The sequence below is a fragment of the Podarcis pityusensis genome (genome assembly GCF_964106645.2).
Source record: "Podarcis pityusensis genome assembly, chromosome: 16".
Lineage (NCBI taxonomy): Eukaryota > Metazoa > Chordata > Lepidosauria > Squamata > Lacertidae > Podarcis > Podarcis pityusensis.
The window spans coordinates 9,217,964-9,241,448 of NC_138041.1; the positions used below are offsets into that span (position 1 = coordinate 9,217,964).

Here is a 23,485-nt window from a genome sequence, read left to right on the forward strand (position 1 = left end):
ATTGACTGGTGGCGGCTCGCTGGGGTTTCGGTCAGGGAACATCCCTAGCCCTTCCTGGAGGTACCAGGGAACTGAACTGGGGACCTTCTGCATGCCCTAGCACTGAGCCAAAGCCCTAACGCATCACCGGCTGCCAGGGGTTCCCTTTTCCCACTCAAGGCAAAGCAGTGGCCTGGAAACTCACCTTGTGCTGCGAGGTGCGGTTTCTTGGATTCGTAGTCCCCAGCGGACATCTGGGAGACAGGCTGAAGGAAGAAAGGCAGTGAGTGAGGCATCTAAGCATAGACTAGATTCGGCAAGGGGAGAGGGGCCCTCAGGAAGCCAGCTTCCTGCTTCTGTACTTAAGAAACAGGAGCTCAAATGCTTAAAGATGCGCTTGACATTATAGTCAAACCTTGGCTTGGCTCCTGAACAAATCGGCTCCCGAACGCCGTAAACCTGGAAGTAAGTTTTCTGGTTTGCAAATATTTTTTGGAAACCGAACGTCCGACATGGTTTCTGCTTTAGTGCAGGAAGGTCCTGCAGCCAATCAGAAGCCGGGCCTTGGTTTTCGAACAGTTTCGGGAGTCGAGCGGACTCCTGGAACGGATCAAGGTACCACTGTAATGTCTAACGTTTTACAATTTTTGAATGTGCTGTAAGCCACACAGAGTGGCTGGGGAACCCCAGCCAAATAATAACATTCTTATTATACTTGTAGATCAGGGATGGGGAACCCATTGTCCCTTCACCTGTTTATGGACTCCAGCTCCCATCAGCCTTGACCAGCCTGGCCAATGGTGCAGTGATGGGAGTTGTAGTCCCCAACAGCATCAGATGACTCTGCAGTTAGGATGGAGCAGAGTACTGCTCTGGGCTGCAGAATACAAGAATAGCCCTGGCTGATCAGGTCAGTAGCCCAGCTGTTACAGCGCCCTGCTCTCCCATTATTCAACCAGATGCCTCAATGGGAAGCCCACAAGCAGGCGCTGAGCCCCACAGCAACCCTCTCCACCCACGATTCCCAGCAACCGATGCTTAGAGGCAAATCACGGCCTCCAACGGGATGGTGGAGCATAGCTGTTGTGGCCATTGATAGCCTTTCCCATTAATTCTCTTTTAGAACCATCCAAAGTGGTGGCCGTCGCTGCTTCCTGTGGCAGTGAGTTCCAGGGCTTAACTGTGGGAAGAAGTATTGTCACAGAACTGTAGCACTGGAAGGGACCCAAAGGTGTAGGGGTGCAAATATCCAGAGTGTGGGGGGTCAGGTGGGATCGCTATGAGGAATTCTGAGATATGGAGCAAGCCAATGTGTCAGCAATGAAAGCCTTGCGTTGACTGGGTTTGATTCACTGACAATAGTTTCTGATCGATTCCCACAAGCCTCTGCACCTCTGCCATTTGCTTTCTCTATGCCTGACAGGCACGTATAAGCATTCTAAATACACAGGCCAGTTGCTTCATCAGGCATCCTGGGTCATAAAGATGATAGCTTTGACGTACCTTTCCTTGGTTTTGTTAATCTTAGGGCCAGGAAATAGTTTCAAATGGAGGTGATAAATATGCCTAATCTTTCCTTGCCATCCTTCCTCTCCTGTTTACTGCTTGTTTATGACCTTCGGGTATGCTGAATGCATTCCTCCTTTTAATCCTGTTTTATTTACCCCAGAATGTATGCATGCTTAAATTAGCTCTTTGTAGTTTTAACTTTAATTTTGTCCCCACGTGGAGTTTTTTGAAATGCTCAGAGGAAATCTGATTGGTTCTTACGAACACTGTGTAAAAAGTTCTTTTGTGAATAAAACGACCTGGGCCAAGGGGTGGATGGATTATTATTATTATTATTCGCACTCCTCCCAGAGTCTTGCTGGTCAAGCCTTGTGTGTATTTTATTAATCAGAGTCCAATCCTTCCTTGCTTTGGGAATGCTACACAAAGGGTCATTTTGTTCAACCCCGTTGCAATGCAGGAATCCCAAGCTTCAGCTGCCCCAGATAATCCTGCTGGCTTCTAGTGTCATGAGATCGAGAGAGAAAACTGGACCCCTGTCCACTTCCTCCAAACTGTACCTATCTAAGAACCAGCCTGGTCGCCTATGGTGACTAGGACCTGCATGCGGGTGAGCGAGCGAGCTGGCAGAGGAACGCCGGCGCACTAACCAGGGTGGCTCCTAAGTGGTTGGGCATCAGGGCCGCCGCAGCTCCTTCTCTCAAGCGCATATCTACCACGCCTCCCAGGGGGGGCTCCTTCCCCGGGAAGTCGTTGTAGTACTGGTGGTCTGGCAGCGGTTCCTCCTCTTCGTCCCAAGCGGAGCCATCGAATCCAGCCATCCTGAGGAAAGAGGGCAGGCGCTGAATGCAAGAGAAGCCCTACTGGATCAGGCCAGGGAAGCTCCCATGATGCTCAGCATCCCCACACGATCCAGTCGGATGCCTTAGGGAGGGCAGACAGCAGGGCACAGAGGCTATAGCCCTCTCCTGCTATTAAAGGTAAAGGGACCCCTGACCATTCGGTCCAGTCGTGGCCGACTCTGGGGTTGCGGCGCTCATCTCACTTTATTGGCCAAGGGAGCCAGCATACAGCTTCCGGGTCATGTGGCCAGCATGACTAAGCCGCTTCTGGCGAACCAGAGCAGCGCACGGAAACACCGTTTACCTTCCCGCCGGAGCGGTACCTATTTATCTACTTGCACTTTGACGTGCTTTCGAACTGCTAGGTTGGCAGGAGCAGGGACCGAGCAACGGGAGCTCACCCCATCGCAGGGATTCGAACCGCCGACCTTCTGATCAGCAAGTCCTAGGCTCAGTGGTTTAACCCACAGCGCCACCCGCGTCCCTGCTATTACTACTCTGCAAACAAGTTTTATTTTGTTTTTAATAGGCAGATAACAAGATACAAGACAGCCACAGGAAAGAAGGAAGTGCAAATTGTCCTTGAAAAATCTTGCCTGATTTTTTTTTTCTTGGGAAAATCTGGGGCGGAAATCTCGCTTGAGTGTCCAAGGATCTAATGGCTTCTTTGCCATTAGGTATAATTTTATTTTATATACAAACAGCAGCTCAGGAGGGCTTGGTACCCACAGGTCTAAGCAAGCGTCCAGATTTAGTACAGTCCAAGGTTACATAGAATTGAAAAGTTAAAAAATGGCAATGATTTTAATTTAAACCATGGAATCCTCTGTAATCACAGAACACACGTCCTTCTCTTCTTGGTTATGTTTTCTTATCGATTCAGTAAATCACGTAGCTGCATCCTTTATTTTTTTATTGACAATTGCGACAACTAACCTTTCTTTAAAATAAAGATATTTTTTCTTTCATTGCTGTTCTTGCCTACAATTGTTCAATAAAAAGTATTTGAAAAGCAGAGGGAGTCTGCTATAAAAAAACAAAGAGATGCCACAGCATATAAAACAGGGCGCTGGAAATTCTGTTCCTTGTCTGAATTTCAGACGGTGTGTGATTGTCCTCTGTAAGCGCTATATTCTCCAACACTGTACACGCATTTAATATGTGATCCCTGATTGGTTGAGGCATGACTGGTCTAGGAAAGTGGGGGGTCCTCCAGGTGTTGCTGGATAAAACCAGCTTGGCCTTACCTGTCATGAGGGGTGACGAGCTTGGGAGGGTTCTTGAGGTACTGTTTGAAGCGCAGCTCAAACGCCTGCCCAATGGTGCTGATCACGTCCTGCGCCAGCCCCTCGGGGCACTCCAGGATGTGGCAGGCTGTTGGGGGGCAGGGAGAAGCAGAATAAGGTAACAGGTCGTATCGGATGCTGTTTAGGGTGCTCAAGCGTAGAAGCAGTGCAAAAAAACCAACCCACAATGAAATAAACCCAAGCAAACTGAAAGCGTGATAAAAAGATTGAGATAAAAAAATCAGTTACAAACCGACGTAAATACATATTTTGCACACACACATTATACCTATATTTATAAATTTAATGGAATCTAATAGCAATTAGAATCTTTCTCTCTCTCTCTGTTGTTGTTGTTTAGTCGCGTCCGACTTATCGTGACCCCATGGACCAGAGCACGCCAGGCACTCCTGTCTTCCACTGCCTCCCGCAGTTTGGTCAAACTCATGCTGGTAGCTTCGAGAACACTGTCCCACCATCTCGTCCTCTGTCGTCCCCTTCTCCTTGTGCCCTCCATCTTTCCCAACATCAGAGTCTTTTCCAGGGAGTCTTCTCTTCTCATGAGGTGGCCAGAGTATTGGAGCCTCAGCTTCAGGATCTGTCCCTCCAGTGAGCACTCAGGGCTGATTTCCTTCAGAATGGATAGGTTTGATCTTCTTGCAGTCCATGGGACTCTCCAGAGTCTCCTCCAGCACCAGAATTCAAAAGCATCCATTCTTCGGCGATCAGCCTTCTTTATGGTCCAGCTCTCACTTCCATACATCACTCTCTCTCTACCCCCCATCTATTTATCTATTCATATCTGTCAGGGAACTGCCATCAGAACAGGGGCGGAAAACAGAGGGGCAGTCGTGTTACAGGGAGCCTCCGAAAATCAGCAGTTCCTCTTCCAGTTATGAGGAAAGCCCCACCTCCAGTGGGGAAGAGGTAAAAGGACCTGAGGATGCTGGTGGGAGCCTCAGCACCGCTCCTGGCCAAGCCAGCCAGGATGGAAGCACACCCCTTCCGTCGCCCACCCTGCGCAGAGGTCTAAAGCGCAAAGAGGGAAGGAAAAGGCTGGGAGTAATGAGACTTTTATGTTGGGGGAGGTCCAGGAAACAACCACTTCCGGATTCTGCTAGCGATTGAGGCAGACATGAACTTGTGGCTCTGCACTGTAAATAGTTTGCACCCAAAAAAAAAGCCTGTAAAAGACAGGTCTGAGTCCTGCCTGGTTACTCACGAGCAACCACCACTGCCATCTGACAATATCCAAAGCAAAAAACACAGCAAACAGTGCATGCTAGCTGAATATCAACAAACAGAAGACATGTAGCTCATGAAATGTTGTCGAGCGCCATCACTGATCATTTCCCCAGCTTCTTGTAGAAGCACTAGCTCAGGGGTCTGCAACCTTTAAGACAAAAAGAGCCACTTGGACCCGTTTCCGAAGAAAAAAAAACTGGGAGCCGCAAAACTCGCCACTATAAAATTAAGTTTTTTGTCACTTTTTTATTATTTCTTTGTTTGACCCCTCAGAATTACTCCTCCTCATAGAAATAAACGTTAAATTAACAAGTTACCTTTTTGTGTGTGTGTGTGTTCTTCACTCCCCTTCAAAACAGTGACCAGCGTATACGCCCCCTTTCAATGCAGTGACCAGCGTACATGCCCCTTACAATGTAGCGGGCGGGCGGGAAGGTGACGTCGGGACGGTGCGTGACTAACGCACGCACCGCCCCCATGCGACGTCACAGCCAGTACAGCGCCCGCCACAGTGGGGAGTGTTGGGGCGCACAATGCGCCTCCTCCCCTCGCTAGTATCCGCCCCGGAGCCGCGGCAAAGGTGTAAAAGAGCCACATGCGGCTCCGGAGCCGCGGGTTGCAGACCCCTGGACTAGAAGCTGTCTTCTACCAAGGCTGACTCGTTGGGTTCATCCAGCTCAGGAACGTTTACACCGGAGGTAGGGAACCTTTGGCCCACAGCCTTAGATCAAGCCCACCAGGCCTCCCAATTTGGCCCCCACCCGTCGCTGGCATGCCTGTCCGGCCCCAAGACTCTTTTCAAACAAAAAACAAAAACCTTGATTATTCTGATTAAAGTGCTTGCTCTTTTTTTTTTTTTTAAATGCTGCTGGCATTATTGTGAGTGAGCTGAAAGCAGGATGCAAATCTGTTAAACCCAGTAGAAGCTGACCTGGCCCCAGGAAGTTTCTGATTGGCGCAGAACATCTTACCTCTGTGGTTGACAGGGTCTTTGGCAACGTAGGCAACATACTCGGCCGTGTCCTGGGAAGATGGGAGACTTGATAAATGCCAGATTAAAAAGGGGAGAGAGGGAAGAAGAGAAAGCACCCCACAACTACCCTTCACTGGCGCTGCTTTATTTGCTATATCTATCTCCCACCTTTCTCCCTCCAGAAGCTCAAGATCGTGTAAATTGTTCCTACCTGGTTTATCCAAACAACCCTGCAAGGTAGGATTGTGTGTGTGGCCAAAAGTCACAAAGTTTGCTTTGGGAACAAGTGGGAATTTGAACCTGGCTCTCCACCAGACTTCAAGGTGCTGGTTTTAACCTTTAAAGCCCTATACGGCCTAGGACCCTTGTACCTACGGGACCGCCTCTCCTGGTATGTCCCACAGAGGAACTTACGATCTTCAAACAAAAACATCTTGGAGGTCCCGGGCCACAGGGAGGTTAGGCTGGCCTCAACCAGAGCCAGGGCTTTTTCGGCTGTGGCCCCAATCTGGTGGAATGCTCTGTCACAAGAGACTAGGGCCCTGCGGGACTTGACATCTTTCCACAGGGCCTGCAAGACGGAGCTGTTCCACCAGGCCTTTGACCCCCTCCTTCTGTAATCCTCAAAGAACTCTAGCCCAGGGGTTGCCATTAATTTGATTCTGAATTGATTTTAGAATATATTTTAATTAACTGACTGTGATTTTATGTAAATTGTGCCATTTTTACTGTTGTTAGCCGCTCTGAGCCCGGCTTCGGCTGGGGAGGGCGGGATATAAATAAAAAATTATTATTATTATTATTATTATTATTAATGCTATACCACACCAGCTCTCAGTTTCCCTGACATGTAGGAGGGTAATAAGTTATCTGAATCCTGCTGGAAGGGAGAATGCCTAGCCCAGGCATAGGCAAACTCGGCCCTCCAGATGTTTTGGGACTACAATTCCCATCAACCCTAGCTAACAGGACCAGTGGTCAGGGATGATGGGAATTGTAGTCCCAAACATCTGGAGGGCTGGAGTTTGTCTATGCCTGGGCTAGTCAAAGGATCTAGCAACTGGGGCGAGGTGGAATGAATATAGTCAGGGCTGCATGGAGTCTGTGTCTGAAGACCCTAAAAATTCCACAGCACGCATCACTGGAATTCTGCAAACTGCATAAATTATGCAAACGGCATTAATCTGCATAATTTATACAGGTTCTGCTAGCCACAGGGAGAGTCTACGCGTGGCTCACATGCAGAGAGGATGGTAAAGGTAAAGGGGTAAAGGGACCCCTGACCGTTAGGTCCAGTCGCGGACGACCCTGGGGTTGCGGCGCTCATCTCACTTTACTGGCCGAGGGAGCCGGCATACAGCTTCCGGGTCATGTGGCGAACCAGAGCAGCATACAGAAACGCCATTTACTTTCCCGCCGGAGTGGTACCTATTTATCTACTTGCACTTTGACGTGCTTTCGAACTGCTAGGTGGGCAGGAGCAGGGACCGAGCAACGGGAGCTCACCCCGTCGAGGGGATTCGAACCGCTGACCTTCTGATCGGCAAGCCCTAGGCTCAGTGGTTTAGACCACAGCGCCACCCGCGTCCCTGGGAGAGGATGATACTCAACTAATTTTCTGTGCACGGATTAGCGTTAATGCAGGAGGTTTTTTCCCATGCACATCCCACACTGTCTCCAGAAACCCCAGAACAAGGTTAGAGGGCAAACCAAGGAGTGGGGAGAACATTCTGCCAGGGAAGGAGAACTCCTTAGCCCTGTGTTGAAAACAACCCATCCACAAAACCCTCTTGGCACTCACCGGATCCCCTCCGGAAGCAAAAGAAATTGATTGCATATGATGGTTGGCGATGATCTAAACAATGGAAGGGAAGGAAGAAGGAAAAATGAGACGCAAAGCACAGCAAAAAAACACAAAATGAACTTCCTCCCCGCCGCTTCCCAACCTCCTGAAATTCTTACAGTAAAGTCAAGCTCTCCTGGATTATGGGGGTGCCAGATTTTAGCTCCCCAAGGCAGACTTGATGCCCTGGCAAGGACTGGGAGGATGCTGGCAAGTGGGCACCAGGGGAAGGGGGTCAGTGGTCTGTGGGGGCCTGTACCAGCCAGGAGGCAAGAATCAGAGGCGGGAGAAGGGCTGGGTGCTTCTCCACCCTCCCCTGAAGCACTGTCGCCCAAAACCAGGAGAGCGCTGAATCAGGAAGAGCAGAAACAGCATCCACACAGGCACAATCTCTGGCTAAGTGCGCACAGCCCATTAGGGGAAGGTATATAAACTGGTGGAGGGGGAGTCGTCCCCAGTTGCTGCCAACACCCCCTAGAGCGATGACCCGGGAATAGCTGCCTAGATGCTAGATTGGTGTGTGCAGGTATCCAGAGCCGTAGAAGCAACTGTAGGTGTTATCTTAGACAATAAAGAGACAATAATAATAATAATAATTTATTATTTGTACCCCGCCCATCTGGCTGGGTTTCCCCAGCCACTCTGGGCGGCTTCCAACAAAGATTAAAAATACATCAAAATGTCACACATTAAAAACTTCCCTGAACAGAGCTGCCTTCAGATGTCTTCTAAATGTCAGATAGTTGTTTATCTCTCTGACATCTGGTGGGAGGGCGCTCCACAGGGCGGGCGCCACTACCGAGAAGGCCCTCTGCCTGGTTCCCTGTAACCTGGCTTCTCACAGTGAGGGAACCGCCAGAAGGCCCTCAGCACTGGACCTCAGCGTCCGGGCAGAGTTAACTCTTTGCTGTGTGCATTCCATGTCTGGGAAGCACCCCATACGCGGTTAGCATGGCCAATGGTTGACGGCCGATGTGGCCTAGCAGTGGCTGGAAGGGATGCAAGTTCCCCTTCCCCACATTGGAATAAGACAGGAATGTGATCAGAGCTTAGAGAAGGCAAACAGTGGTCCAGTTCAGGGATAGGGAACGTCTGACCCTCCAGATGTTGCTGGACTCCAACTCCCATCAGCCCCAGCCAGTGGTCAGGAACAATGAGAGTTGGAGCCCAGCAATGCCTGGCAGGTTCCTCAGCCTTGCCTTAGATGCATGTCCCAGCCAATCAGGGATCACACATTAAATGCATGTAAAGCAGATGTTGCTAGGCTAGCATGGCCAATGGTCGAGGGGCAAAGGGAACTGTAGACCAGCAACATCTGGAGGGTAACAACCTGCAAGGAGGAAGGCTGTCTAAGCCCACAATCCTCAACACTCGTCCGTCAAGTATCCACCCTAGACAGTGTGTCCCAGAGGAGGAGGAGGAGGTTGGGAGAGAAGATATCTCCTCACCTGTTTACAGTCAGACGCCATGAGGTTGAGGCTGCTGGTGGAGATGGTGAGTGTGATTGGCATGCCGGCAAACTTCAGGTTGCTCTTGCCGAGGATGGAGTTCAGCGAGCGGCCGCAGGGCTGTCGAGAGGGAGAGAGACGCACCCCAAGGATGTTAGCAGCAGCACCGGCTGGAGAAGACCGGGATTGAACCTGGGACTTTCTGTGTGCAAACCACATGCTCTATCTCAGAGCGATGGCCCTTCTTCGTAAAACATCCCAGGATTGCCGGGGACTGAACCCGGGGACTTCTACAGGCCACTGAGCTATGGGGCCTGAAACAGGGCTGGCTTAACCAATCAGCAAAATAAGCACGTGCTTAGGGCATCAAGGGAAGTATACTGCATAAATTTTCTATTGCCTGATTTCTAACATTAACCGTCACAAATTGCTCGGCTGCGTGTTCCATTTTCTCAGTTGAAGCATATTAAAAATCCCAACAGAACTACTGTGCAACAAAGCAGGCTGGATGCCTTACCTCTACTAAGTACAGAAGCAGATGTGTTATGTAAGGATCTGATCAAAGGCTTTGCAATTAGAAAAAGCAGGAGAAGATTTTTCAAATGTAAATCAAGCGGAAGTATACAAAAACAAACATTATTTTCCATCTTGCCATAGGTTTCGTTTCATTTCGAAAAATCAAAAATTTATTTTACGGTTTATTATTGTTTCTGTTTTGAATTAGATCTACGGGGGCACCAAAACCTTTTAAGTGCTTAGGGCCTCCAAAGGTCTCAAATCCAGCCCTGGAATGAAATCTGCAATCCTAGAGATCTGCTGCCAGCCAGTGCGGACAATACTAAGCTAGGTGGACCAATGGTATGGCTCAGAATAGGGCAGGCTCTATTTAAAAGCAGCTGCTTGTTCAAAACCATGAGGACTAGGATCTTTATTTCTGTGTATCAGGCAGCTCCCTGTGTTCCTAAGACCCAAGCCTATTCGGGAAGGGTGACTGGTAGCCATTGGGACTGGGGGGTGGGAGGCCCACAGTAGGCGGAGCCAGAGCCAAGGACCCCTAGGATTGGCTGTTAAGTAAGGCAGGAAGGCAGGTGACAGGGCTGGGCAGAGAACCCTGCTTGAACCCCTGGAGAGCTGCTGCCAGCCAGCGCAGACATAACTGAGCTGGAAGTCTTGGCAATCAATCAATCAATCAATCAATCAATCAATCAGCTCCTTATATGTTCCTAAGAGATCAGGGAGAAGGGTGCAGAGCGGGAAGAGGCAAGAGCGAGCCTGGGAAGGGCAGAAGGAACAAAAGGGAGATGGGCTGTTGACCAAACGGCCCCCTCAGCTCCCCACCCTGCGCATGCCCCTCCACTTTCCTCCGTGTCCATTAGACGGGCTGTTATGGTTATCTATTGATCAGCCTCGCCTGCGCCGGGCCTTTATTGCAGCAACTCGGTCCCCATTTCCCAGCCTGAGGGGGAAAGGGGGGGCCGAGGCTGGAGACCTCAAATCAAATCACGCACAGACACATGTGCAAGCTTTCCTGAAAAGCACGCGCGGCTCTCACCCGTCTCGCACGCTGGGAGTGTTGCTGTTCCAGCTAGGATGTGCTGAACGCATCCCCACACCAGCTCCTTTTATCCAAATCACAAGCCCTTAAGAGTTATTCTGCCCTCTGTGGTTGGTTCTGCCTTGCTTGCTTGGGGATCTTTGCACAGACTACTAGGCCTTGTTCAAACTACAGATTTAAACCACCGCAATGCCAATATAAACAGCCACGGCTTCCCCAAAGGTATCTGACATTTTTAAGGGTGCTGTGGATCGTTAGGAGACCCAGTCCACTCCTGTTGCCCTCCCAGAGATAACAATTCCCAGTGGGGGTTTCCCCCCCATTTCAGGAAAATAGTGATAGGTTAAAAGAACAGACATTTTTACAGGTTACACCTTGAATATGTGAAATATTGTAGGGTGCTCCCAGAATCATACCCTAATAGACTGGAGCAGTTGTAACTCACTCTCTCTGCTGCAGTATACTATATCCATGCAGTGCACTGAAAGGAGAGTGGATTACCACTGGATTACCGCGGAAGGCTGTCTTGCGTGAGGAATCCAATTTGTAGCTGCACACAAGGCAACATACAGTCTGGCAAGATTTTATTAAAGCTTTTTTGTGATACGGTTAAGATAAAGGAAACCAATCCAAATAAAAATTTAAAAAGCAGAGAAAGAGAAAATGCAGCGTTCTCTCTCAAAAGTAGCTCCCAACCCTTGTCTCACACAGAAAGTGGTGGACCGTCCCAGCTCTCACCTGGGAACTTTCCTTTTTCTTTTATTTTCCCTTACCTGCCAATTCCCAGAGTGGTTTAACAATCAATCCCGTTTCCTAGGGACCTCTGGGAATTGTAGCTCTGGGAGAGGAAGAGGGAAGCTTCCTAAGAATTCTCGGCACCCGTAATGAGCTACAGCTCCCAGAATACGGTGGTACCTCGGTTTAAGAACAGTCCTGCTTACGAACGATTTGCTTTGCGAACTCCGCAAAACCGGAAGTAGCGTCCTGGTTTGTGAACTTTACCTCGGTCTAAGAACGGAAGCCGAAGGGTGAAAGGGCACCAGTGGCTGGAGGCCTCATTAGGGAAAGCGCGCCTTCGGTTTAAGAACGGTTTCGGTTTAAGAATGGACTTCCGGAACGGTTTAAGTTAATAAACCGAGGTACCACTGTATTTTGGGGGAAAGCCATGATAGTTTCAAAGTGGCGTCGCAGCTCTTGAGATGTACGGGGCGAATTTTGACCACAGACAGCCAAAGAGAAAAACAATGAAGTATTCTCTGTCCACCTCACCTTTCTCCTGCGAACGGCTCCCTTGGCGCCAGGCACAGCTTCGCAGACTAGGCCAATAGCCTCCCTGGAGGAAGAGGGGAGAAATGAGGGATGGGTGTATAGAATCTTATAATTGTGGAGCTGGAAGGGACTCGGGAGGCTCATCTATCCCCCTGAAATGCAGGAATCTCCAGTATACACTGGTAAAAAGTGGCAGACGAGCTCACCTGAACCCTCACCCATTTTCTTTCATTGAACTGCCCTTCCGGAACAGGACTAAGACCTGTCATCATGTTGAGCAGCCTGTTTTGCCAGCGTGGGCCAACCACCCTGACTTCTTTGGATGAAGGGCGGTATATAAATTAAATAAATAAGAGGGTGTTGGACCAGACGGGCTGCTGGATTCGCCCACAAGGGCTCTTCCCAGGTTCTTAGGACTCTCTACCTGTCGTTATATTGTTATGTCAGGTGTGCATTGGCTCAACCGATCGCTCCCGGTGCAGAAGCACTGTGGAATTGCCCGCCGTTAAGTGAGGGCACATGGGACACGGGTGGCGCTGTGGGTTAAACCACAGAGCCTAGGGCTTGCCGATCAGGAGGTCGGCGGTTCGAATCCCCACGACGGGGTGAGCTCCTGTTGCTCGGTCCCTGCTCCTGCCAACCTAGCAGTTTGAAAGCACATCAAAGTGCAAGTAGATAAATAGGTACCGCTCCGGCGGGAAGGTAAACGGCGTTTCCGGGCACTGCTCTGGTTCGCCAGAAGCGGTTTAGTCATGCTGGCCACATGACCCGGAAGCTGTACGCCGGCTCCCTCGGCCAGTAAAGCGAGATGAGCGCCACAACCCCAGTCGGCCATGACTAGACCTAATGGTCAGGGGTCCCTTCACCTTCAAGGGAGGGCACCTCTGGACGAGACGCTGCCCTGTCACTGCTCTGTTTCCTTCGCCCAGCAGGCTACGTTGCCAGCCACCCGAGAGTCGAGAGGTTTCTAAACACACACGCACATCACACATCCGTCGGTCACACTTCCACGCAAGCGAGAGCTCAAGGATGCCTTCCGGGCAGGAAAGAACACCCAAAGAGGATGCAAAGCAAGGCGGATTGGGGGGGGTGGCCTGGCGAGGGGTGTGTGGTCCCGAGGGCCGGCTAAAGAGCCACATGTGGCCCCTGCAGACAGCCCATGCACACACAAACACACACAGTGTGTTTGGTTTTGTTTGTGTGTGTTTGTGTGTCTCCCGGCTCCTTGGTAGCAGAGCAAGGATGGAAGAGGACGTGGGGGAAGAAATCGAGCGAGAGCTGTTAATATTTGATGATGCTGTATAAACGCTTCCTGTCTTTAGCGGATTAATTTTTTTTTATTAAAAAAAACAACAACGCCGGCCGCTGATGGCAGGCTTGAGGCCTGGCTGCTGAAGTCTTTCCATCTCCTGTTGGCTGCTCCCTCCGGTCACCTTTTTCCAGACCCTGCGTCTGCCCGGTAATGGACAGGCTTACAGTGCAAACGCACACACACACACACAGAGAGAGAGAGAGAGAGAGAGAGAGAGAGAGAGAGAGACATGCCTCTCTGCTCCCCCTCCAACTCAGCTTTAACTATTTCCTGCTGCTGCTACTAAGGATATGAGCTGGAGCAGCCTGCCTCTCTGCTGGCCTCTGCAACCGGTTTTGGCTTCCCAAGGCCAGAGTGGCTGGGGCAAGCCAATCAGATGGGCGGAGTACAAGTAATAAAATTATTATTAATATTATTACTGAGTCTCGGGTATTACAGGCTTGGTTCTTGGGATTTAATTAACAGGGGTGGGGGAGACGCAGATTATCTTGCTCCACCAAGGGCCCAGTTTGCATCCAGTGCAGATGCAATGCAGAATGACTTGGCAGCACCTCGCCCAGAGACACAACAGGTAGCCTCCTTTAATGGTGGGTGACTCTACATCGTTTCTGCACTGGGACAACAGGTTGAGCCAATGAAAAGGCATCACAGAATTATTTGGCCCCCAGCAAAGCCTGGTTGGAAGGACAGTGTCCCATGCAGAGGCACAACAGGCAGCCTCCCCGGACAGTGGGTAATTCCACAGTGTTTCTGCATTGGGAGTGACTGGCTGAGCCAATACACAGCCGATGCAGAGGCGCCACAAAATCGGCTCCCCAACAGGTGCCGGGTGGCAGGAGGAAACCCGGGGCAGGAACTCATCCAGAGATACAACAGGCAGCCTCCTCTGAGGGCGGGAAAGACTATCGGATCACACCGTCAAGCTAAATAACCTCCACCGAGATAATGCAGATTGGAAGGAGGCAAACACAAAGCAGCAACTCACGTAGAGACACATGAGACAAGCCTCATACAGAGACATGTGTCTTGATCGTCTCAATGCTCCCTATGCAGCCATACCCAGTACGGGGCAGAGGTACAGCAGAATTCTGCACACACACACACACACACACACACACACACACACAGAGGCAGATATTGAAAGGAAGTAAGCCCAGAGTGGCAACACGCAGAGACACAATGGGACACACCTTCTCAAAGCTTACAGCGTTTCTGCTTTAGGAGTTAGTGAGTGACAGGAGCGAGGCAGCAGTCAATCACCCAAGTGAGTTGGAGTTAACTCTTTATTAGCAAAAAACAGAGTCTGAATAGGAGTGTCGGACTTAATGAGAACAGCAACTCATCTTGCCCCTATGAAGCAGTTGTAGGTTCCCGCCTTCTCACAGCTGCCTAAGCCCCCTCCTCCCCAGGGGCTTTTTCCAAGCAATCGGAGACTGAGAGCCTGCGTGCAGCCAACCTCTCCTCCGCTCTTTTCATGCCTCTTCTGGTTCTGGGAGACAAGTGGGGAAGGGAGCTTCTCACAGCGGGTGGGAGAGACACCTGTGACTCTTCACCAGCCTGACTTATCTCCACCTCTTGGCCTCCCTCATCCCACTCTCCTGCCTCCGATTCTGGACTCCTTTCTGCCACCGACTCTTCCAGCTCACTAAACCCTGTGACCTTTTCCTCTTCCGACACCTCCTCTTTCTGGTCTTCTCCCTCTGACCACTTGCATCGTCGCCTCACCACCAATCCCAGGGCTCTGAGCCTTCTTCCCTTGGGGTTTCCCACCTGGTCCCTCCCACCGTTCCTCTGCGTCCAACCAGTCAGTGACCCTGAGAGATGGATTGCAGCCTGTGCGGCGGCACAACATAACTATCCTGTCCGACCTCCCCTGTCCCCCACACCATCCCCGGCCTCCGGATGACTGCGCAGCTCACCTTGTGACTTGAGTTCTTGTGTTGAAGTCGAGAGCCCGCATGGATTGGAGAACTTCCACACAGCCCATGTACTGATGGGAGAAGGAAGAATAGGAGAGCCTGTTAGGTCCCAAAGTCCCCTCTGTTCTCATTCACCCTCATCCCCATCATCCAGATATTATGGATCAATTCTTCCACCTCCACCCTGCTCATCTCCCCTTTTTTCCCTAAGGGAACAAGAGGACAGGTAGGGGGCCCTGGAAGACTTCCAAGCCGCAGTGTTATCCTTATTAGTCATCACCACCATCACTGAATTTATTTTCTGTCCTCCGCCAGCAGGTCCCAGGGAGGGCGACGACGATTTAATGCCAAATGCAGCCATAGGAATAGGGTGATGGGCCCCGGAAACAACCATCTCAGGGGTCAAAGGCTGTATAGTGGGAATGCCAGAGGCTCGCTCCTTTGCAGGGAGGGAATTCTAGAACTTAGGGGGCTGCCACAGAGAAGGCCCAGTTCCAGGCCACCTCCTATCGTACAGCGAGCCAGCAGTAAATCACACCGAAATTGGAGCTCACTCTATTAGTAAAACCACAGTCTTTACTGGCTGACAGTCAGGCCTAGTGAGCACAGCAGCTTATCCCTGGTCGGTCTTCCCCCCATTAATCTTTTCTCCTCCTATTTGGGGACTTCCCTGGCTTTTTTCTAGCCCACGTAGGACTAGTCTAGATAGTTGGCCTTGGTGAAGATTTGACGTTTTCATCCCCAAAAAGTTTTTGATTTGAGTTTCTACTGAAATGAGGCTGCATTTTAATGTTGTATTTTAATCTTGTTTTTAAGTTGTATTTTAATTAATTGGTTTTTATACCTGGTGTTAGCCGCCCTAAGCCCAGTCTTGGCTGGGGAGGGCGGGGTATAAATAAAACATTATTATTATTAATTGCCCAGACTGAAAGTCCCTGTCTCCCCCCAGCTGCCTAAGCCCCCTTCTCTTCAGGGATTTCCCCAAGCAATCAGAAACTGTGCCTGCATGCAGCCTGCCACCACTCTGCCCTTTTCATGCCTCTTCTGGTTCTGGGAGACCAGGCGGGATGGGAGCTTGTCGCAGTGGGACGGGGAGAGACCCGTGACTCCTCACCAACCCGACTCATCTCTGAAGTGGGTGGAGGAACGGATGCGAATTATACCTCTGTGCAGTGAGCTAGTTTCTACACCCAGAGAAACAAACACACACACACTGTATCCTTCATCTGGATAAAGCAAACCCAGCTCCCACGACCTCACACACACAGCAGAGCCTGTGAGAAAGAGCCTCTCCTGGTCCTGATCACAAAGTGGCATTTCCAGCTGGTTAGCAACACAGGAAGCTGCCTTGGACCATTGGGTCCATCCATCTAGTATTGTCTGCACTGTCCGGCAGCAGCAGTCCGGGGTTTCAGAAAAGGAGTCTCTCCCAGCCCTACCTGGGACCTTCTGGACACAAGGCAGGTGCTCTGCCGACCGAGCTGCAGCCTTTCTGTTGCTGCTCGTGGAACAGGGAACAGGAGAGATCCGTTGGCACAATCGCCAGCTGGGCTGAAGAACAGACAGCAAAGAGGGCGGAAGGGGCAAGCAGCTGGCACAGGATGTGCCACTGGGCACCTGCCAGGCCGGCTGTGTGCGGTGGGAATACACAAAGACTTCAGCGACGCCAGCAAGGCGAGGCGAGGCTACCAGTATGAGTCAGAGAAGGGGAAGTGGCAACGCAAGTGTTGCTCGCCAGACCCTGTCTCTGAACGCTCTCAGGGCACTGTTCGTCTTCCAATCCTCTGCCACCCTCCCGGGCACTCAGAGGCAGCAAACTTGTCCTCTTGCCGAGTCTCCACCCTACGGAGTAGGTTAGGCCAAGGACGCTTAAGGCTCGGTCTCTGTAGCGGAGCGGCGATTCGGAAATCAGGAAGCTGCCTTGCGCCGAGTCAGATCAGATGTTCATCCAGCTCAATACTGTCTACCCTGACTGGCAGCAGCTCTCCAGGGTTTCAGGCAGAGGAGGACATAGCCAGCCCTACCTGGAGATGCCGGGGATCAAGCCTTCTGCAAGCAAAGCATGTGCTCTGCCCCTGGGCTATGGCCTTCCTTAAAAATAACCATAAGATTCCAGTCCTCATGATGCTGAATCAACAGGAACACATTGGTCCATCGAGCTCAGCACTGTCAACACTGACTGACAGCGGCTCTCCATGGTTTCAGGCAGGGCACCTCTGCCAGCCCGATGTGGAGATGGCAAGAATTAAACATGGGACATTCTGCAAGCCAAGCAAGTGTCCTGCCACCAAGCCACAGCTGCCTCCAAGACATCAGTCTCGAAACGGACCCTGGAGATCACAGCAGGACGCAGGCAAGGAGCATGAAAGGAGGCGTTCCCCTGGGTGGGTTGCAGGGGTTTGCGTGTGAATTTGTTTCCGCATAAATCCGAAAGGATATAAGGGCAGGGGGAGGAAAAGGAGGGGGGTTTGGAAAACCGGCCCTCTTCCTGTCTAGTACCAGCAATGGTGGTCGAGAAAACATGGACTGGAGATCCGGATCCTGCTGCTTACCTTCTCCCGTTAAGGGTACAACCAATCGTTCTCTGTACAGAGTCGGCACTGGGGCACCGAGGGCAAAGACACCCCCAGTGACACGGCTGTGTGCCCCTCACCAGACAAAGGTTTCAGTGAGGCTCAAGTCCAGGGTTGGGGGAAAGGTGCAGTGTGGCGTCAGACGTTAAAAGGAGTCTGGGTAGCAGTAGGACATCTGCTCTGTATGCAGAAGGTGTATCGGGTTCAATCCTCAGCATTTCCAGGTAGGGCTGGGGAAATACCCCGGAGAGCTGCTGCCGGTCAGTGTAGACAATCCAGAGTGAGATGGACGAACTTGCTATAAAGCTGCTTCCTATGTTCCTACTGAATCAGAAACATGAGGACTAGAATCTTGGTTTATTTTCAGGGAAAGGGGGACAGCTCAGTCGTAAAGCATCTGCTTCGCTTGCAGAATATCTCAAGTTCAATCCCCAACGGCACCTCCGAGTAGGACTGGGGAAAAAACCCCTGCCTGAAACCTTGGAGCTGCTGCCAGCCAGTGTGACAATACTAAGCTTGGTGGAGCAATGGTCTGACTCGACAGTTCGGACTCAACTTCAGACCACGCAATGGGGGAACAGCAAGGTATGCACTCTGCACGCCATCAGGGGAATGTTTATTTAGCATTTCTGGTTGCGCTTTACATGCAAGGCAGCCTGTTCCGTTCACTAGAGCTGGGCCAAACACCAGCCAGACATCGCGATATAGTGATACACCGCAGCGTTGCAAAGCGGTGGGAGGAACAAGATGCGTTGGGCCCGGCCCCACGAGGCACCAAGGTGAAACCGCCTCAACTTCCTCAGCGGGAGCAGCGACAATATCAGCCTTGTGGGGCTCGTTCCTCCACATGCAAGGCGCTGGCAGAAGTCCTTCCACCACTAGCACCCAGCGCGCCAAGGGAAAAACGGGCTCCATCAGCCACGGCACCTTGCAGCTTATTCCTCCCTCAGTTTGAGGGCCAGAGCGCAATGGAGCCTTCACCTGGTGGTACATCGTGGGTGAAGGTGCCATCGCACTCAGGCCCTCAAACCAGTCCTGGGCGATGTATCAAGACATCACCAAGACCTACCATTTACCTGGGGCAGGTGGGTGGGTGGAACGACCTTCCTGCCAGATAATCTCAGCTTCCGAGCAGCTTGCAAGCAGCATGAAGATTCAGAGGTCTCCTCCGGCGCACACCTGGACCAGCAGCAATGGGCTGACCAATCCCTGGACTCCGCCAAACCACAGAGGGATGCCCCAGCCTCCCAAAGCAGAGATCTGGGGCTGGCGGTCATCACAGCCAGAGGCTTGGAAGGGGGGCGGGGGAAGTGGAAGAGGAATGCCGGCCGACTCAATGCGCCTGGCGCATGTGCGCTGTGGCCCGGGGGATGGACGCTCGGGCGCACGCTTGTCAGAAGCAATCATGTGGCAGAGCAGAAGACCCGGGACAGATGCCTGCCGGGGAGGCCACACCGTCGCAGCTATGCTGGGTGGGCTGGCTGGCTGGCAGCCTCTGTGGGGAGAAAAGCCCCCCCCCCCCCCATTTCTGCACAAAGAGGCCAGAGTAAGATGTGGCCCCTGCTCAGGATTCTCTGCAGTGCTGCCTTTCTTGGGAGACGGGGAGGAGGGCTGAAGGGAACAGCAGGAACTCTCCTCGGTGGCCTTTTCAACAGCTCCCGCCTCAAAATGACAAGATAGGAAGGTGCCTCATACAGAGACTTAGGTCACTGGTTCATCTGGCTCAATGCTGTCTACACTGGCTGGCAGCAGTTCTCTGGGGTTTCAGGCAGGGGATATTCCCTGCTCTACCTGGAGATGCTGGTAACTGAGACCATCCGTGTGTGAGGCACGTGCTCCGTGTTCGAAATTATCCAGGCGCATTTTGCACCTGGCTTTCAACCACTTGTGACCAAGTGAAGATGCCTGGATGGTGCCTGACATCTCCGCCATCTGTAAATCCTTGGATCTGGACTGTTTTCGCACACTAGCACCCCATCCTGTAGAATTCTATCCGTTATATTTTATCTGTACAATCGGAATGAATTTCTGGAACCAAAATGCTTTTTTTGTGCAGCCTGAGCAGCAGCAGCAGTCACCATTAAGAAAAAGAGGCCAATATACATGTGGACTGTCCCTGGGTCAAGCGACTTTTCTTCTTCAAGTTCTCAAAGCTCTTAACCTAGCTCAGGGTTGACATTTGAACTAGCCAGATGCTTAGCTGAGAATCAATCACAGTCAGTCAATCATCTGAAAAACAAGAATTTAGACCCGTCTTGCCCCAAAATGGCAACTAGACGTTACGTTTTGGCGCTTGCAACCTTGGTTTAAGGAGCCATTTGTTGTCTAGCTTGTATGTCTGAGTTTCTAACGCTGCATGTGCTCCCTCAGTCAAGTTATAGCCTTGCCTCTGAAAAGGGACAGGAAGATTCTAGTCCTCATGATTCTACCTGGAGATGCTGGGGATTGATGCAGCAGGTCGCCTTCCTCATAGCAGTGATGCCCTGACCTGCGTTGTATGGATATAGGAAGCTGCCTTATACAGAGTCAGGCCATCTATCTCTGCATTATCTATACCAACTGGCAGCGGCTCTCTGGGGTTTTAGGCAGGGAACATTCCTGGTGACAACCCTTGGGGATTGAATCTGGAACTTTCTGCATGCAAAGCAGTGGTTCTACCTTCAAGCCACTGTCCTCCTAGGAACCAAGAAAGATGCAAAGCCGAATTCAAAAGCTGCCTCATACAGAATCACATCATTAGATCATCTAGGTCTTTACTGTCTGTGCTGAATGGCAGCAGCTGCTCTCTAGGGCTTCAGAAGGGACAGTCCCCCCCAGCCCTACCCAGAGATGCCATTGGGGCCTTCCTTCTCCACGCAGAGTCAATGCTCTGCTGCGGAGCGACAGCCCTCTCCCAACTTATGTAGGTCATGCACGCCCTCTTTCCACGTGGAAGCACCTACCCTGTTCCCGGCTATGGAAAAGAGGCTTTCTGTATGCTCTGGAGAGGCGCTGTTTTCTTAGCTCAAGAGGCACTGCCAACACACACACAAACACACAGACGTACTTCAGCAAAGTATGTCCCCTGCACATTAGGTCTTGGCAGCTGGAGACCCCCAAGATCAAATCCGAGGCCCTCTCTCAGTGGGATCAACTATCCCCCCACCCCACAGCAACAGAGGGGTGTGTGAAAGCGGGGAAAGGCAGCTATGGCCAATCAGTGCACCCCAAGTAACACGCTGAACTAGGACGGGGAGAAAAGCTCTTGACCCACTTTCCCATACCGACCCTGCTAGTTGCCAACCAGAGACTCCATGGTGGGCTGGCCCCTCCACGTGCCACTGGACTCTGACCCCTTTTGATCCCGGCCAGCACAGCCAGATGGGAGTTGGAGTCCAGCCACATCTAGAAGACCACTAGGTTCCCCATCCCTGGCCGAGATACGCGTCCCAACCAATCAGGGTTCCCAGCGACTGGGACTCGCTGCCAGACCGCTGCACCCACAAATGCCTTGAACTACCCACCGCCCCCCGCGATCGCCGCTCACTTACCCGGACGAGGTAGGAGACTCCGGGGCCCATCACCTTGTCGTCAGGGTGCAGCCAGCCCCGGCTGGGCTTGTTGACGAAGCTGCCGTGCCGTGTCCACTCGTCTCCCCCCAGCTGGCCGCCTTCTACCCGCATCCTCTTGGCGCAGCCCAACTTGTTCATATCCTGGGAATAGAGACCGACAGTCCCCGCTGAGTCCGGGAAGGGAGTCGAGGCAGCGACAGGAGCGAGGGGGGGAGGAGGAGGTGGTGGTGGTGGTGCCGCTGGCGGCGGATGCTCCCCGGAGCTGCCCGCCTCCTTGGAGAAGGCACGGAGGCTGAGCAGCGTGGCCGGGTTGGCCAGCTTCAGGTTGGCCATCTTGGGGAAGAAGGAGCACAGGGTGGTGGGGCTGTCTTCCGACTCGGACGACAGCTCGCCCAGGGGGAGCATGGGGCTGAGCGAGGAGGAGGACAGCGAGCTGGGCAGGGAGGGGGCCGCCACCAGGGGGTCCACGGGAGAGTCCCCATCGGCCGCCACAGAGCCCTCCTCCAGGGAGGAAAGGGAGTCATTGCGCAAGTGGTTGTATTTGCTCTTTTGCAGCAGATCCATGCCCCAAACCAGCGGAGGAGACGGGACGAAACCAAGGCGCCGGGGGGGGGGGGGAAGAAGCAGGAGATGGCGAGGGTGTGCGGGCCTGGCACCAAACTCAGGAGCCCACGAAAGTCAGAACGGATCCGAGCGAGACGACTCCTGTCCGGCCCCCTGTAGGCATGGCTGCAGAGAAGAGAGGTGTTGGCACAAGAAGGGCAGCGGAAGCAGGGACACTGTGCCACAGGTGAAAGACCGTCGTCGTCACAGGGCGCAGACGTTGCTCCGTGCCCCCCCCGCCCCCTGACAACGCTGCCAGATGACCAGCGACCCTTGGACAGCTTTGCTGCGCTCCAGAGGAAGAGGGAGAGGCCGCCGGTTAGTCCCTGAGGCCGGAGCGATGGCCGGGAGGGAGGAGTGGCTGGCACACGCCCTGGAGAGCCGTCACGCCACCTGTGGAACGGCCGCCCTGCCCCGGGGCTGCTTGCCAAAGGTCCTGTCACGTCCTCTTGGCCACAGGCACCCCACGCCCCGCCACCAGGTCTCACACAGCCCAGGAGAGAGAGAGAGGAAAAAAAGACAACTGAGATGCAGAAAGCGGTCGACGACGTCCAGAACGGCGGATGCTCTGGTCTCGAGCTCGCCTGCCGCTCCGCTGAACGGATGCGCAATGTATATAGATGTATTTGAAAAGGAGAAAAATTATTATCCAAGAGCAGGGAGGCCCTGGAGCGCCTTCCAGCTGGGCCCAGCTTGGCAGGGACCGGAGAGGTGGCGCGGCTGCAGGGTCTGCCAGGAACCGAACAAGGCTGCTCTGTGAAGTCACAGGAGCCCACGTGTCAATCAGTGGGCAGACGCCGGCCTGCCTCTCTCAGGGAGATGGAGGTCTGGGAACACGCTGGGAGCCGAAGAGGAGGGGAAACGGTGGTGGCCCCCCCAGCACCCGGCTGGTCAAAGGGGCGAAGGCGGAATCCGAGTCCCCCTTGCTTTCGGGAACCAGCAGGCAGCCCCGATCTGGGCTCTTCTCCCCACACCTCCTCCTCCCCTCTTCCCGGCTGCAGTCGCTGCTGCTGCTGTTGCTGCTTCCAGAGCAGAGAGACACTAATTGCTACCGCATCCTGCTCGCAATCTCTGCTGGGCTCTAAGTGACTGCGGCTCCCGTTCTGGGGAAGAGGCGGGCGCGGGTGCGGGCGGGTAGGGGGGGTGCGGTGGAATGAGAGAGAGAGAGGCCAAGCCCCCACTGCCAATGGTAGGGCAGTGCTGACTCACAAGAGCTTGGCTTCTCCCCCCCGCCCCATGTGCGGAAAGGAAGACAAGGCATCTGTATAATAAAATGTGGAGGGAGGGAGGTGGGGCCTTGTGGGGGAAGAGAGCTGGAGCGGCAGCACACAAACACTTGTGAAAATCAAGGTCAGTGGTTGCACAGGGAAGCGAAGGGAGGTTTTTCCGGCAGCTAGGCTGGAGGGGTGGGTGGGGTGGGAAGAGCACAGGGGGGAGAGGGGGGAGGCAGGGCACAGGAAGGAAGAGCAGGGGGTGAAGAGGAGAGAATGGGGACCGGTTGCAGAGCAAGGTGGGTCCTGATCTAATATGGGCCACTCCTCATCTGAATCCACACTCCTGACTTGACAACACCTCTGG

At 52.6% G+C, this 23,485-nt stretch overlaps 1 protein-coding gene across 5 annotated transcripts in view; it reads right to left on the reverse strand.

Moving 5' to 3' along the window:
• SHC1 (SHC adaptor protein 1) overlaps positions 1 to 23,485 on the reverse strand; it is a 45,624-nt gene that overhangs the window by 4,294 nt on the left and 17,845 nt on the right. For 4 of the 5 annotated variants that reach the window (XM_080984663.1, XM_080984661.1, XM_080984664.1 and 1 more), the window contains 9 exons: positions 21,284 to 21,445; positions 15,181 to 15,251; positions 11,950 to 12,013; positions 9,126 to 9,245; positions 7,636 to 7,689; positions 5,833 to 5,884; positions 3,578 to 3,704; positions 2,139 to 2,310; positions 185 to 245 (listed from right to left, as the gene is read on the reverse strand). In XM_080984663.1, coding sequence (XP_080840789.1) covers positions 185 to 245; positions 2,139 to 2,310; positions 3,578 to 3,704; positions 5,833 to 5,884; positions 7,636 to 7,689; positions 9,126 to 9,245; positions 11,950 to 12,013; positions 15,181 to 15,251; positions 21,284 to 21,442 — 880 coding nt within the window. In that variant the 5' untranslated portion in view covers positions 21,443 to 21,445. Of the gene's footprint in view, positions 1 to 184; positions 246 to 2,138; positions 2,311 to 3,577; positions 3,705 to 5,832; positions 5,885 to 7,635; positions 7,690 to 9,125; positions 9,246 to 11,949; positions 12,014 to 15,180; positions 15,252 to 21,283; positions 23,018 to 23,485 lie in introns of those variants that run through there. The other variant, XM_080984660.1, reaches the window with a different exon arrangement.